This window comes from Ipomoea triloba, chromosome 7, assembly GCF_003576645.1.
Source record: "Ipomoea triloba cultivar NCNSP0323 chromosome 7, ASM357664v1".
NCBI lineage: Eukaryota > Viridiplantae > Streptophyta > Magnoliopsida > Solanales > Convolvulaceae > Ipomoea > Ipomoea triloba.
The window spans coordinates 2106892-2120872 of record NC_044922.1 but is presented as its reverse complement, the minus strand read 5'-3'; the positions used below and the strand labels follow the sequence as shown (position 1 = coordinate 2120872).

At 36.8% G+C, this 13981-nt stretch overlaps 2 protein-coding genes across 2 annotated transcripts; both read right to left on the bottom strand.

The window, feature by feature from the left end:
• Nucleotides 1-486: 486 nt before the first annotated feature.
• LOC116024021 (2-oxoisovalerate dehydrogenase subunit beta 1, mitochondrial) lies at nt 487-4562 on the bottom strand. The gene is made up of 13 exons (XM_031264917.1): nt 4172-4562; nt 3036-3147; nt 2791-2826; nt 2628-2687; nt 2492-2549; nt 2312-2409; nt 2088-2177; nt 1929-1997; nt 1745-1831; nt 1486-1581; nt 1328-1405; nt 820-906; nt 487-720 (listed from the first exon to the last, which is right to left on the bottom strand). The coding sequence occupies exons 1-13, from the start codon at nt 4363-4365 to the stop codon at nt 685-687; spliced, it is 1101 nt and encodes a 366-aa protein (XP_031120777.1). The 5' UTR covers nt 4366-4562; the 3' UTR covers nt 487-684.
• A 2310-nt stretch (nt 4563-6872) lies between these two features.
• LOC116025142 (YTH domain-containing protein ECT4) lies at nt 6873-11194 on the bottom strand. The gene is made up of 9 exons (XM_031266252.1): nt 11002-11194; nt 10339-10415; nt 10118-10250; nt 9949-10019; nt 9178-9750; nt 8095-8697; nt 7793-8005; nt 7565-7711; nt 6873-7461 (listed from the first exon to the last, which is right to left on the bottom strand). The coding sequence occupies exons 1-9, from the start codon at nt 11030-11032 to the stop codon at nt 7216-7218; spliced, it is 2094 nt and encodes a 697-aa protein (XP_031122112.1). The 5' UTR covers nt 11033-11194; the 3' UTR covers nt 6873-7215.
• Nucleotides 11195-13981: the final 2787 nt, after the last annotated feature.

The window sequence follows — 13981 nt, the reverse complement described above, 5'->3', positions numbered from 1 at the left end:
AAGATTAGTCCCCCCAATGGGCAATTATTGTCTAATTGGTCAAATAGTTGACTTAATAATTGTCGAGTTGGTCAGACAGTGATAACTAGGGTTAGACAGTTGTCTTAATAATCATGAGATCCTCTAGCTTAAGCTTGGTAACAGTAAGATTTCAAGTTTGACTTCTGACTTTCTCGATTTAAGCTGATTTTTACTTTTAAATAATTTTTTGTTAGTTAAGATCATAATGTTAATTTCGCATAGTAAGATTTCCTATAATAGAAGATTAATCCTCGATTTTGATGATTTATTTGCAAGGTTCGACTTCCGACTTTGATTTGAGCTGGTTTTTACTTTTAAGTAGTTTTTAACCAGTTAGGATCATAAGGTTAATTTCACCCGGTTTGGATAATGATAATAAGATTCCCTATAATAGAAGATTAGTCCTCAATTTTGATGATTTATTCGAATTAGATGAGAGATAGACTATTCAAAGGACAAAATCTCTTTCAGAAACTATATGTATATATAAAGATGAATTGAGTAGTTGGCAATACTTGAGCATTTGACCACATTGAATGTCCATAAACCATGACTTTTTACAATTCCATGGCTAGGTAAAATAGATGAAATGTTTTCCTTCATCTGCCAAGATGCTGAGAGTTTGGAACATGTCAATTTCTTTCGGGCAGGGGCGTCGCTGCACTAGTAGTTTACCGTCGATTTGATTGCATCCAGTATCTGTAAACAAGCAAGGGGCATGTTTAAGCGCAAATAGCGAGCTTATTTAAGCGCAAATGGCAATCTAAATTTAGAAAACGAATGAGTTTTACGACCTACCTTGTTCTTTGTTGGCAAATAGAAGGGCTCGAACACGAGAGGAAAAGGTGTGTCCAACCCGCAAACTCTGGCAACCGGAGCTTCTAACTGCATATAATATATAATACATAAATACGTGGTCCAACTATCAGTTTAAACTTTTTGGTTGAAATAGATTGCATTCAAGTGAAAGGCGTAATAAATGTATAATCCACTATCAGTTTAAACTTTTAGTTGAGACGGGACATATGTGATCTGCATATCTTTTCCAACACTTCTTAAGCTCTTTGGAGCCTAAAGACTGACTAGCATAAAAGAAAATGCAATAACTGAAAACGCCCATGGCCCCCTACCAATGTTGACGCTTCAACTATATTCCAAGAGTGGTCGAGCATACAAGAGAAAAGCACTAAGTAGTCATATATTGGCTCGAAGGTATGGCGTGTATCTTCCTAATTTCTATGAAGGCGACAGGGAGAGCATGAAACCGAGAATTATCTATGATATATGGCAAACAAGTAATGCTTACTCTCGTAAAGCAGCGTTCGACTATAGAAGCAGAAATTTCAGCACCAAATCCTCCGGTTATTGGAGCTTCATGGCTAACCTAAAGTACAAAACCGGATGGGTTATTGAAGGCATTGTGTACGACGATTATAGACTTCCAGAATCACACAAAATACTCACCAGAAGCCTTCCTGTCTTTTTTACGGAGGCCTCTACTGTTTCCTTATCCCACGGTATCAAGGTTTTGAGGTCGATCAATTCACAAGAGATCCCTTCCTGCAAAATTTTTCACTTCCATGACTTTCGGTTCAGAACTATTTTAACGAAGGAAAATCCGTGACTATCCTTTGCACGAGTTAAAATTATGTTTTGGCTATGGATACCAAAATAAACGAATGTTCCAAGAAGAACATAATGATATATTAGAAACGTACTCAACCTTTTCCGCTTCAATGCAGGCCTCTTGCATAACGGATAGCTGAGCTCCCCAGCCGACAAGCGTTATATCACTTCCTTCTCTCATTACCTGCTCATTGGTGTTGCTATTCACGTTAGATCTAGAATTCAAATTTCGGTTTGGATTTAGCGTTTCAAATTTTGAAAGCCGAGTAAATGGGCTCTACCTCTGCCTCAGATAGCGGTAACATGTAATCGCCTTCTGGAACCTCTTCTACGGCCAAACGGTAAAGCCACTGAAATGCGGTGAGAAAACTACATTTCAGACATTATTCGATGATTTGGTAGCAACTACCTCTTCAAAACGAGAGAATAAAACGGCTCACCTTTGGTTCAAAAAAGACAACCGGATTCGGATCACGTATGGATGACAACAACAATCCTTTTGCTTGCAGCGGACTCCGAGGAATGACAACCTAAAAGGGAAACACGTGCGCAAGGTCTCAAATGCATCGGTTAACCTTAAAACGCCGTATATGCCACCGATAGGTACATCACAAAAAAAAAGAAGCCTAAACTATACGCATAGAATGCCAAGAAATACGGGTACCTTTATACCGGGGACATGGCAAAAGAAAGCTTCGGGGGATTGTGAGTGATAATGCCCCCCGTGTCCAACAGCTCCATATGGTGCCCTTATGGTTAAGCCTGGAAAGCAAGAAGCAATTAGGTGTTTTAGAGCACTAGGAACAATGAAACCGTGATAATTTAATGAAATGTTCCTAATTACCTCCACAGTTGAATTGGTTACCACTCCGATATCTAAACTTTGCAGCTTCATTGACAATCTGTGAAACGTAGAAATTCCAACATCAATTAAATCTGGGGTAAAGAGCAGTAGCGTTTAGCCGAGGAACCATACATGCCTGATCAAAAGCAGGAAAAATATAGTCTGCGAACTGAATTTCTGCTATTGCCCGATTGTCCTAAAATTTTAACGAACAAAATAAAAAGTCATAGGCAGCTTAAATCAATAAAACCATGAATAAAGAATAAACGAGGACATTAAATTTGACAGTGAAAGCTCACCATTGCTGCCAAACCAATTGCAAACCCGACAATACCCTGTATGTCAAAGACTGATTAGTGGCTCCACGTCTTAGCACATTACTGTGGAAAAGGGAATCAAATAAAGGGGGCAGGGAAGCAAAAGCAATTCATGCTTAAACGTGTCTGCTCAAACTTGATGAAATTCTATATTTGTTTTCCTTTCATAGAAGAAACCATTTCTGTTATAATCTCGTTCATTTTACTTGGAAAAACCTTATGCTTACCTGTTCACAGAGAGGAGTGTTGAAAACTCTATGTTTACCAAACCGGTCAGCTAACCCCGTAGTGCAACGAAAGACACCGCCAAAACCCACATCTTCTCCAAATACATAAGCACTGTAAAGAATATTAAGCCCATCAATAAATGACGTCATTGAATTATCTATGCACCTATAAAGCAGAGCTAAACCAGGAACAACATAGAATTGCCCCTCAACTTTCCCACTTTTTCTTTCATTTTTTGCAAACCTTAAACCATTTCCAATCTTGAGTCCCGACAATCCCCAGGCAGTTCTATTCATTCGTAACTAGCTACTAAAACACCCGAGTCAAAGACACCTTAGCACTCAAATTCAGAGCAGAAAAAGCTTCACAGCATATATGGAAAGTAAATTCGTTCTCTCTCTCTCTCTCTCTCTCTCTCTCTCTCTCAATCAAGAAACTCTGCAGAAGAATCACTACACAATCAGATCATAACGTGCCCATTTGCACTTATTTTCATAACTAAGTAATCGTCAGCAACACACAAGTCGCCCTAAGTCTCGACACCTTAATACTCTAATTGAGAGCAGCTAAAGCTTCACAGCTTATATGGAAAGTAACTTTGCTTTTTTCTCTCCTCAGTCAAGATTCTCTGCAGAAGAATCACTACTCAATTGAATCATAAAGTGCCCATTTGCACTTATTCTCATATCTAACAAATAATCAGCAACCCCAAGTCACATCCCACTCTAAATTTAATAAACACTATAAAGTTATCTACTTTATTTATGAAAAATCAATTTCAAGCCAATTAATGAAAAAAAAAAAAAAAAACCATTTCAAAATCACCACCAACTTCTAAGCATCAAAGCTCAGTATTGAATCAATTAGTATACACATCCAAAAAAAATACATCATAAATTTATCCACTTTGTTTAGGAAACATCAATTTCAAGCCAATTAATGGAGAAACCCCATTTCAAAATCACCACCAAATTCTAAGTATCTACCTCCAAAGCCCAGTCTTCAATCAATAAGCATAATAGCATATACATATACATATAAAACATCACTGTCACTGTAATCACACACACACACAAATACCACAGTGTGTGGAAGATGGGGGCAGGTATATATCAAGGAAATGAATAATACTAACCGGGGATCAGTATCTAAGGCGATATGAAGAGCTTGATTTACAGCAGAGAAGAGATTCATAGAAGACTTCCCAGTTTCTTGTACACCCTTTTCCTCCACAACTGAAGAAGAAAACCCCCGCCATTTTCCGAGGCCATGCTTTCCTCCGGGAATCACAAAACCCAATCCTCCAATTCTTCTCAAACTGCCCGCCATGATTTCTCACCAACTCTCGTATCAAATTTCTGCAGCTGATAGTACCTTTCGCGACTGCAGTTTCGGGAAATCCGTAGTCTCTATTGGAGTATTTTGGTGATCAACAAATCAAAAATGGAGAAATCCAACCTCGTAGCGCACGCTGAAGAACGCAGTTGTACTACGTTTAGCATTGATTGCCGTATTAGATAATGCTCCACGTGGATCCTTGTATAAAATTAATATATAGTGTCGTGCAGCATGAATAACGTTAATATTTTTTTTCCTTGTAATCACCGCAATATATATATATATATATATATATATATATATGAGTTCAGATTTGACTCACCGCTAAGTATACAAATATACACCACCAATTAAAATGTAATTTAATTCAAATAAGAAAAAAATATTATTTTATCCTACAAAATCTGATATTATCTACCATATTTTTTATTATTAAAAAAAGATTATTTACCTTTCAACCACGAATTTATTAAGAGTTTACATGATAATAAAATATAGAAAAGAATCAAGTATAGACAAAAATAAGGAACATAAGAACGGTGTGATTGGTATTGAGCATGTATATGTGGAGCAAAATAAGGTGAAGAATTTGGTGGCCATTGTCTCTCTTTAGTTTGTTTTTTTATTACTATTGACTCTGTTACAATATAATATCTAGCTATACATACTTTCTCAACCTACCGTAACTCAATGAGTCAATATTCTTATTGAAATTCGAACATGTGACTTTCTATTTGAAAGAATCACAGTTATACAGCTTGACCACAATGTTTTTGACAAGGTGTTTAAGTGTCTGATCAGCCTCCGTTGACCATTGTTGATATCCTCTGAAAGATTGTTGAGCAATTTCTTGTTTGAGAAGAGTTTTTATTATGTAGTAAGTAGTGTTTTTTTTGTTTGGTATTTTTTTCGTCCTTTTTTTTCAAAAATAAAAAAATAAGAAATCAATATATTTTTAAAAAAAATGTGCTTGAAATAATTATTGTTGAATTACGGAGTATATTTTAGACATATTATTACCTGTTAATTTATCTATAAACAATTCCATACAAAATATATTTATATACGGAGTATCACATATCATATGAGTTTTTTTTTTTTTTGCAAACACATATCATGAGTTAATTATCAAAATATCCATTGATTATAGAAAAATTACTAATTTAGTCATTGATTTTTTGCCTAATTGAGTCCTCAATTTTAGAATTTTAACCAATTTGGTCATCTTTAGCCATCAGACGTATATTAACTCATGACCAAATATTTTTTTTTTTTGAAAACAAACGGAACTAAATATATTAAGTAGAGTCTAGCTCCAAAGCATGAACAACACAAACAAAAGGGACAACAAAAGTGTCCGCACAGTCAGACTTGGACAAGGCTTCCCGAGCTAACAGATGGGCAACCTTGTTCGCGGACCGTTTAGCAAACAAAAAGCATATGTTGGTAAAAACATTAGCTAGTTCTCTAATTTTACTATAGTCAATGCATTATTTCGGTCATCACATTATTCACATGTACCATTTCTTCTCTTATTACGGTCCTTTGATTATAGATAAATTACCCCCAGGCGTATGCGGCTAAACAAACAAATAAATAAATTGATTAAGATTTTTTAAAGTTGAGAACTAAAAATAATCAATAATCAAATTAGTAATTTCACTATAGTCAAAAGATGATTCCAGTAATTAACTCCATATCATATGCAACTCACATGTATTCTGATGCTCTGAACTAACATTATTTTATTAGTTTTATAACCGTACCATCGGTACCGACACCACGCCTTACATGGTTTGAAGGTGTACCTCTCGCATTACTTTTTCATTCTTAATATATACTGGTATGTTTAAAATTTCATTTCTTATTTTACAAAAATGTTCCTTTTTACCCTCAATACCATGTACCGTGTTAGTGTTAAGTGAGTAGGTTTAATTATTGTCAACTCACTCCTAATAAATCTAATACACACCCCTTTGCAAGTTATTACATAATGCACACCAACCCATCAATTTAAACAAAAAAATTGGGCCACAAAAAAATTAAACTTTGTAATTTTTAAATTATAAAATAAAATTATAAAAAAAAAAAAAAAAAACCTCCCAATTTATTCAAAACCCCCTCTTCAGTTTCTCCTCTGCAAAAAACCATAAACATAACCTATGAATTCGTAAGTCGTAACCTATGAAATAAAATGAACATAATATTGCAATATTCAAATTCCTGAAATACCACAATATAACTTAAGAAGCAACAAAGGGAAGGCAAGAAAAGGAAAAGAGAACACTAAAAACGATTTGTTGAAATTAAACTATACTGCAAAGCTTTGCCAGCTTGATTCTATAGCAGCTCCCTACACAAGGTACTACACCAAATCCCCCCTGCAATATAGGGGGTCTACATTTACAGGAGAGGATTGATGCCCAACTATTTAAAAGCAAAAAAAAAAAAAAAAAAAAAAAAAAAAAAAAAAAAAAAAAAAAAAAACTAAATGATTCTCCAGAAAAGATAAAATGGAACATAACAGCAACCAGAAAAATAACAAAAGAAAAAGAAAAAGAAAAAGTAACTCTAAACCCAAACCCTATGACCGAACACCTGTTAGAAGCTAAGCAAAACCATCATCAGGAAAACCCGGGTTTCATGTCTTTCCCATTGCTTGCAGTATCATGAAAGGTTGAGTTGCTGCGATAAAATATGTGCCCAAGTAGGGACATCAGTTTAAACCAAGTATTCCAGAAGCAGCATAGACCGGTTAAGCGGGGTGACCAAAAAGGGTATAAGGATCTTCATAAACGAACTATGAACCACGGTCAACCCTTGTAGCATTAGTAAATGGAGCTAAGAACCATTTGCAACCCCATTTGCTATGGATTTACTCTCTGATGGTGTAACTTTAGCAGTGCTAGGAAGATCCCCAGAATTTGCAACTGAACCACTCTCTGACGGCTTGATATCCCCATTACTCTGAGCAATAGGAGTTGCTTTCTTGATAGCTTCACAGGCAACTTCCGCTGGTATTTGAGACTTGAGTTCCCCATTGGTAGCTTCTTTCTTCTTCTCCTCAGCTGCTTTTATCTCGGTCGCCTGCATTAGCAAGAATACCATTATATATTTGAAAGTATTATGTCAAAGAATCACAAAACAGCAAACTTAATTGGTTAAGCATTTTATTTATCGAAATGTTTACCTGCTTCAGGAACAGCTGTTGCTTGGCCTTTTTGTCCTGAATTCTTTTCTGACGATCCTCATAGAACTCGAAATCATCAAGGATACACTGCTTGCTTGTGTGGTCCTTGAATATCTTGATCATTTGTAGGCCCTGCTCCAATTTAACCTTTGCATAACAGAAAACAAAGTGTCAGCATATAGGTTACAAACACCAATTGATCATCATCTCTAAATAATTAAAGACTACCTCTTGAGTGTCCCTGCTGTTTGTCACAGGCTTGTTCTCATTGTTTTCTAGAGTAATGTGCTTCAACAAGCTGTTAGGGACATCCTTTACAATGTGCCACTTTACAGGGAAACAACCAATCCACTTGTCTTGTTGCCAATATTCAACCTTTTTGTTGAAATCAACAGGACCAACCATCTCAGCAACACCAACAAATTGTCCACTGGTATTTACCTGCACATGTACCCAAATAAATCAGTTTCAAGGAAGAAAAAGAATTTCAAAAACAGTGAAGGCTCTGGTAGTTGGTCCAAAGAACTAACCGAGAAGAAAAGGAAAACAGGGCAGCCAGAAGACTTCAGTTGAGCCTCCTTATAAGCTTCGTCAAGCTTCTTGTTACCATTTGGTGTGCTGGACCACACATTATATTTGACACTTTTGTGGACATCATCCTCACTGTAAGACTTGATAACGAAAAACTTTGCATCAGAGTAAGTCTCGGGAAAATCTGATCGATTGTACTGTTCTCTATCTGGAACCAGGCTAGAGTTTTCTTTCTCATTATCATTCGTTGCAGTCAACGGAATCTGTTGCCCTTTAACTGCCAGAGCAACCGGTGCAAAACCCTTCTGATTTTTGGAACCTTTGGCTCTTGGCCCCCTGTTCAACTCATTCAAACCATCCAAGTTCTCATTGTCAAAACCATAGTAACCACCCCCTCTGCCCCTAGGTTTGAACTTGTTGTCAGCAGCCAACCATCCACGATTATTTGTACGTGAATTGTAACCACTTGATCCATACACTAAGCCAGATCCAAAGGTGTTACCATACTGACCGTAGTAATTGTTTGGATACATTCTATTCATATATCCATTAGTTGTGTAGTTTGTGTTGGTACCAGACAAGGGCCTTGGATGTTGCAGTCCCTGCAAGTTAATTTTAAAAAATAAGTAAATTGGCTTTAAAATGGGATCCAAACACTAAATTCCAAATAATTCATATTGATATAAAAACACATTTGATCAACAATCTGACATCAATAGATTCTACATAACAGATGGCCTAGAGAGAGATAGAAGCACACAGTGCTTTAAAACCTCAATAGGGAAACCAGAACTTCACAAGTAAAGATAACCAAATTCCAAAAAATTCATATAGAAGAATATATCAGACAGATATCAATGGATTCTAAATGATATTGTGTTTTAAAACCTACAATAGAGAAACAATAAATCACAAAAACAGTTAACAGCACTCCAAAGAAATCATGAACGTTAAGATTGGCATCACTATATTACAATTTACAGATGACCTATAGAACTTCTAATGGTGGAGTCCCTCTTAAGAAGCTGAGAAGTGCATCTAACACAAAAACAACAGAAGCAAACAATTGATAAATTCATTACCATCTGACGAGAATTTTGGTTCCTTGAAGATGGAATGCCACTTCTGTTTGATGGAGTAAAAGAATTGCTATTCACGGCCCTAGAATGTCCATCAGAAAATGTAGTATCTAGCCATGGTAGAGGAGACTGTAGCCCATCAAAAGCAAATCTTGGATCCTGATACCCTGAAGCAACGCCCCCAGGCATGGTACCTCTGCCATATGACCCATTCATATTGAAGGAAGAGTTCTGATATGCAGGCCTCAAAGGAGCCGATCCAATATTTCCCTTTATGCCCCCAGCATTTGCATTGCCATTAGAATTAGCATTAGCAGAATCCACAGTCAAAGTTGCTTGATCAGCAGCAGCAGCAGATATTGGTATCTCACCTTTGGCAGGGGCAGCAGGAGTAGGGTATGGACCACTCGTCAAAGGTTGGAAATATGGTGTAGGATACTGGTAGTGTTGAGCACTATATAACTGACCATCATGTCCCACAGTTGGCACTGGGGAAGTAGCAGGTGAATAAGGGCCATATGGAGTGTAACCATACCCGTGCTGATACACAAGTGAACTATTGTCCCCATACACTCCCTGCAGTATTTGCATATGCCCAAAAATTAAAGACAATAATCAAGATTCCATTTCTCATCCCAACTAAAAGAGAAGGTAGCTATACACAAAACTATCAGTGAACAAGCAAATTTAGAGGAAGTAGATGTACTTCACTAGAGCACAACAATACAAACACACTAAAATACAAATTGGATAGTAGATACTATGAAAACTTACAGGCATCTCAACTCCTTCTGCATTCACATATCTAGGGTAGCCCTCCCACTCACTGCCTGTCCCATCATATCCTAAAGAGAAGATATACAAAACAAATGCAGCAATTAATACCATTGACAGCTACTTATCTCAACATGTGCTGAGATCTAACATTGCAAGGATTTAATACCTCCATAATAGTATGGATAACCATTAGGAAGATAGCACAGAGTTGGATCCATGAAATCTGGTATCAAGGGAGTCAAGGACCGATCAGCCGGCTGGATCTGACCATTAGCAGCATGGGTTGAATCAACCGACACCTGCAGAAATCGAAATTCAATATCAGTTTTTACAGCTATAATAAAACTAACAAAGGGCAGCTGTAATCACAAGTAAACACTATGTTACCTTCTTGGTTGGCTCAGGAATTTCCAATGCTTTGGTCTGAGTATCCAAAGACAACGATTGCAGAAGTTCTGAAGTTTCTATGGAAGTCAAAGTAAAGGAATTCATGTGCCTTACTCCAAATTCACGCCAAAACCACCAGTAGTATATTCAACTAAACACACAAACCAGCATAAAGCATACTAATGAATTCTTTTTCTAATTTACTCTACACACAACCTAGTAACAAGCACATCTCCATTCAAAACGTAAAAAACAATTGGTGGAACCATGAGAAACGACCTTCCACATTGAAACAAACAGACACCTGCGCATAAATTCCAACCTACCAACCTAAAAATCTCTGAAAACTCACAAAAGCCCTAATTTTTCAGAAAAGAACCAAAATTTTAAAATTAAAATTAAAATTAAACCTTTACTTGCAGCTGTATACCCCAAAAATACAACTAAAACCTCTAGGAAACAGACCAAAACTTCAGAAAAATTAGACAAACACAGATCTACAACACATCCACAGAAGGCAGATCTCAGAAGCCGTAAACAGCACCAAAACTTCGACACCAGCCCTAAACATGTATACTGATTAATACAGACAGCGTGGCGAACCACAAACAAAACGAATCAAGCTGTACGCAACAACAACAAGAAGATAAACAACAAGGATACGATCTGCGGTGGGAGCAACTGCAGCAGCCATGGCGCGATCGATAGATCCTCTGGGGAAACCCTAGCGAGGAGGAGGAGGAACAGCGGTAGGTGTGTATCAGCAGCAGCCACGAAGTGCGGGCGCGCAAAGGAGGAGAGAGAAACAAGGGGGGCGAGGGTTTGGGGGTTTTTAGAGAGAGAAAGGAGAAGGGGGAGGGTATGCGATTCCTTTTATTTAAAAAAGAAACCCAAAATACTACAAAAAGTGGGTGCGATTCAAAAAACGCCGCGGATTCACTCCTTCCGGCCCCTGTATTTCTCTGAAATTCGAATTCCCACCCCTTCTGTTTACCGTGACCCGCGGGTGACGCTTCTTAACGCGTGGCGTCCTTCTACGGGTCCGCGTGCGTCATCACTGGGAGGTACGATGAATTTGATTGGTCCGTGATCCGGTTGCGGTGCGGTGTTGGTGTCGGTTTTGGGATTAGATTTTGCCAGGGTGGCAGAGGCCAAAAGGGAGAGAAATGCAAATAGGAATTGAATGCCATGACTCCTGATTACAAAAGGACAAAAATGTCCCTATCCTGGATAACTCCAGCTTTTAACTCCGCGTACAATTAGAAGTATTATACCCCTAAAATTTTTATTTATCTCGATATATTATACTTTTTTTTTTTTGAAAACCTCAATATATTATACTTAGTTAACTAATTGTTTAATAAAATTTTAAAAAATATCATAAATAAATAATGATTTAAAACATTTAGTAGAAGAGTCCATAATTTAATAATATTATTTTTATTTGTAATCACTCAACTATTATACACATATATATTATATAATATATGAGATTTAATTATTATTATTTTTTCACATTTAGGTCATTCGTTGCAAGATTTTTTATGTGTTATATTTATACACGTACCACATGTCCATATATGGTATCTAACTATTAATTTTGTCATAATTTTATATATTGATTCCCCAGGTTAAATGTTTGGCAATTGCTAGTCAAAATTCAATCCTCCTTAATTGAATTTTGGTGGGTAGTTTTTGGATATTTGGTTGGGATAACTAAATTTAGTACAAAATTTATGTTGTCTCCTAATATGATGAAATTAATAATTCATAGCCAAATGTGACCAATGTGTATTGTGTAATAATTGATGACCAAAATAGAAACAATTTAATAAAAACAATAATAAATTAAATGCCACATCAAATGAGATTTTTACCATTAGGGGCAACTTTAATATTTTGCAATTTTATTATTACTTTGGTAAAAAATCTTACACACACCAAATCTACATATTTTGTCTTATTTTATGTGGTGTTTTGATATGAAATTTAACTCAAATTATGTACAAATTTTTTTTTGTAATATTAAGTTTTTAGCTCAATGGCATCTCTATAACTCTCATAACTAGAAGGTCATAAGACATATGCTATATTATAATAGAGTCATTAATATTAAAAAAAATAATAATGTTAGTATATAACATTTATATGGTTATAAACTACATAAATTTAATTTTAATTTTTTAAAGGCTAAAGTGTCATTTTGCACCATGAACTATATCATATTATTCATACAGCACCATGATCTTTTATAACACATATTTAGAGTCACTTACCACTTATTTTTTTTCATCTAGCATTTTTCACAGGTTACCTACAAGTTAGAGGTAATTATATGATGATGTGGAGCTTATCTTTTATTGACTTGTTTTAAATACTTATTAAAAGTATATGACATGGCATTTAATCATTTTACTAATCAAAGTGACGGGCAAGTCACTAAGTTCGGCGCCGTCACTAACCAACGGCTCCTGGAAGTTCAACTGCGTCGATGGCCACCCATTTCCCCACTTCCTAATCCTAATTCTTTTATAAGGTCTCTTGTTATTCTTCTTCTCTGAACAAAACGACCCCACAACTTCCCCTTCAATCTCGATCTTCTCGCCCTTCAAATTCATACTTATGCAATATATATATATATCGACAAATTGTATCTAAATCCTATCTTCAACCAGCCATCTCATTGTTCGTCATTTCTACCTGTCGGAAAGTCACTGACTACGCACCACCGCCTAGAGAATTATCCGGCGGCCGATCAGTAATCATACCACCGTTGAGTGACCGCAAGGTAGAGGAGACTCTAGTCGTGGCAACAGTTCCATGATCGGACGTCAAGATCTCCGCCGCAGCCTCAAGTTGACTTTTCTTTGTTGTTTAAGTAAAACAATTACATGGCTGCCATGTCATACGGACCACATCAGCTAATAACCGGTGTCATGTCATCATGGTAACTTGGAAACTTGTGAAAAATGCTAGACGAAAAAAATTTAATGGTAAATGACTCTAAATATATGTTATGAAAGATCATGGTGTGGCATGAATAATCCAATATAGTTCAGGGTGCGGGTTGACACGTTAGCCTTTTTAAAATATAAAACAAACAAAAAAACATTAGTTTAACAAATAAATAGTAAATATGACAAATGAAATATAACAAATTAAATAACATCGTGCTTTTTTTTAAAAGGAAATGACATTCAAAATATATGATTTATCGTGTATAAATGAAAAGCAATCAGAAATGAGTGTGATTTTAGTAGTTTTATTAACATTGTGCACCTCAAAACAACATTTTCAATGAGTTTTTTTTTAGTAAAGAAAAATGAATTTAGGTGAACGAGAGATGGAGAGAGAGAAAACAAGCTCTTCTAGTAATCATTGAATTTTGTTTTTCATGATTTTCAAGAAAAAAAAAAGTGTTGTTAACTCGTGCACCTAGCGTGTGCGTGCCTTCACACGCCGCTAGGCGTTGCTACTTTTTGTTCATATCTCTCTCCTTGTTGGTCTAACCTCCCCCCCCCCCCCCCCCCCCCCCCCCCCCCCCCCCCCCCCCCCCCCCCCCCCCCCCCCCCCCCCCCCCCCCCCCCCACCCCCCCCCCCCCCCCCCCCCCCCCCCCCCCCCCCCCCCCCCCCCCCCCCCCCC

Excerpts from the sequence above, each read along its gene's own strand:
- LOC116024021 (XM_031264917.1), bottom strand. The coding sequence starts at position 4,365 with ATGGCGGGCAGTTTGAGAAGAATTGGAGGATTGGGTTTTGTGATTCCC. Across the intron at positions 1,832-1,928 it reads TACCGCTATCTGAGGCAGAG|GTAATGAGAGAAGGAAGTGA; the intron begins GTAGAGCCCATT and ends ACCAATGAGCAG. Across the intron at positions 1,406-1,485 it reads AAAAGACAGGAAGGCTTCTG|GTTAGCCATGAAGCTCCAAT; the intron begins GTGAGTATTTTG and ends TTTGTACTTTAG.
- LOC116025142 (XM_031266252.1), bottom strand. The coding sequence starts at position 11,032 with ATGGCTGCTGCAGTTGCTCCCACCGCAGATC. Across the intron at positions 10,251-10,338 it reads TTCCTGAGCCAACCAAGAAG|GTGTCGGTTGATTCAACCCA; the intron begins GTAACATAGTGT and ends CGATTTCTGCAG. Across the intron at positions 9,751-9,948 it reads CAGAAGGAGTTGAGATGCCT|GGAGTGTATGGGGACAATAG; the intron begins GTAAGTTTTCAT and ends CAAATACTGCAG.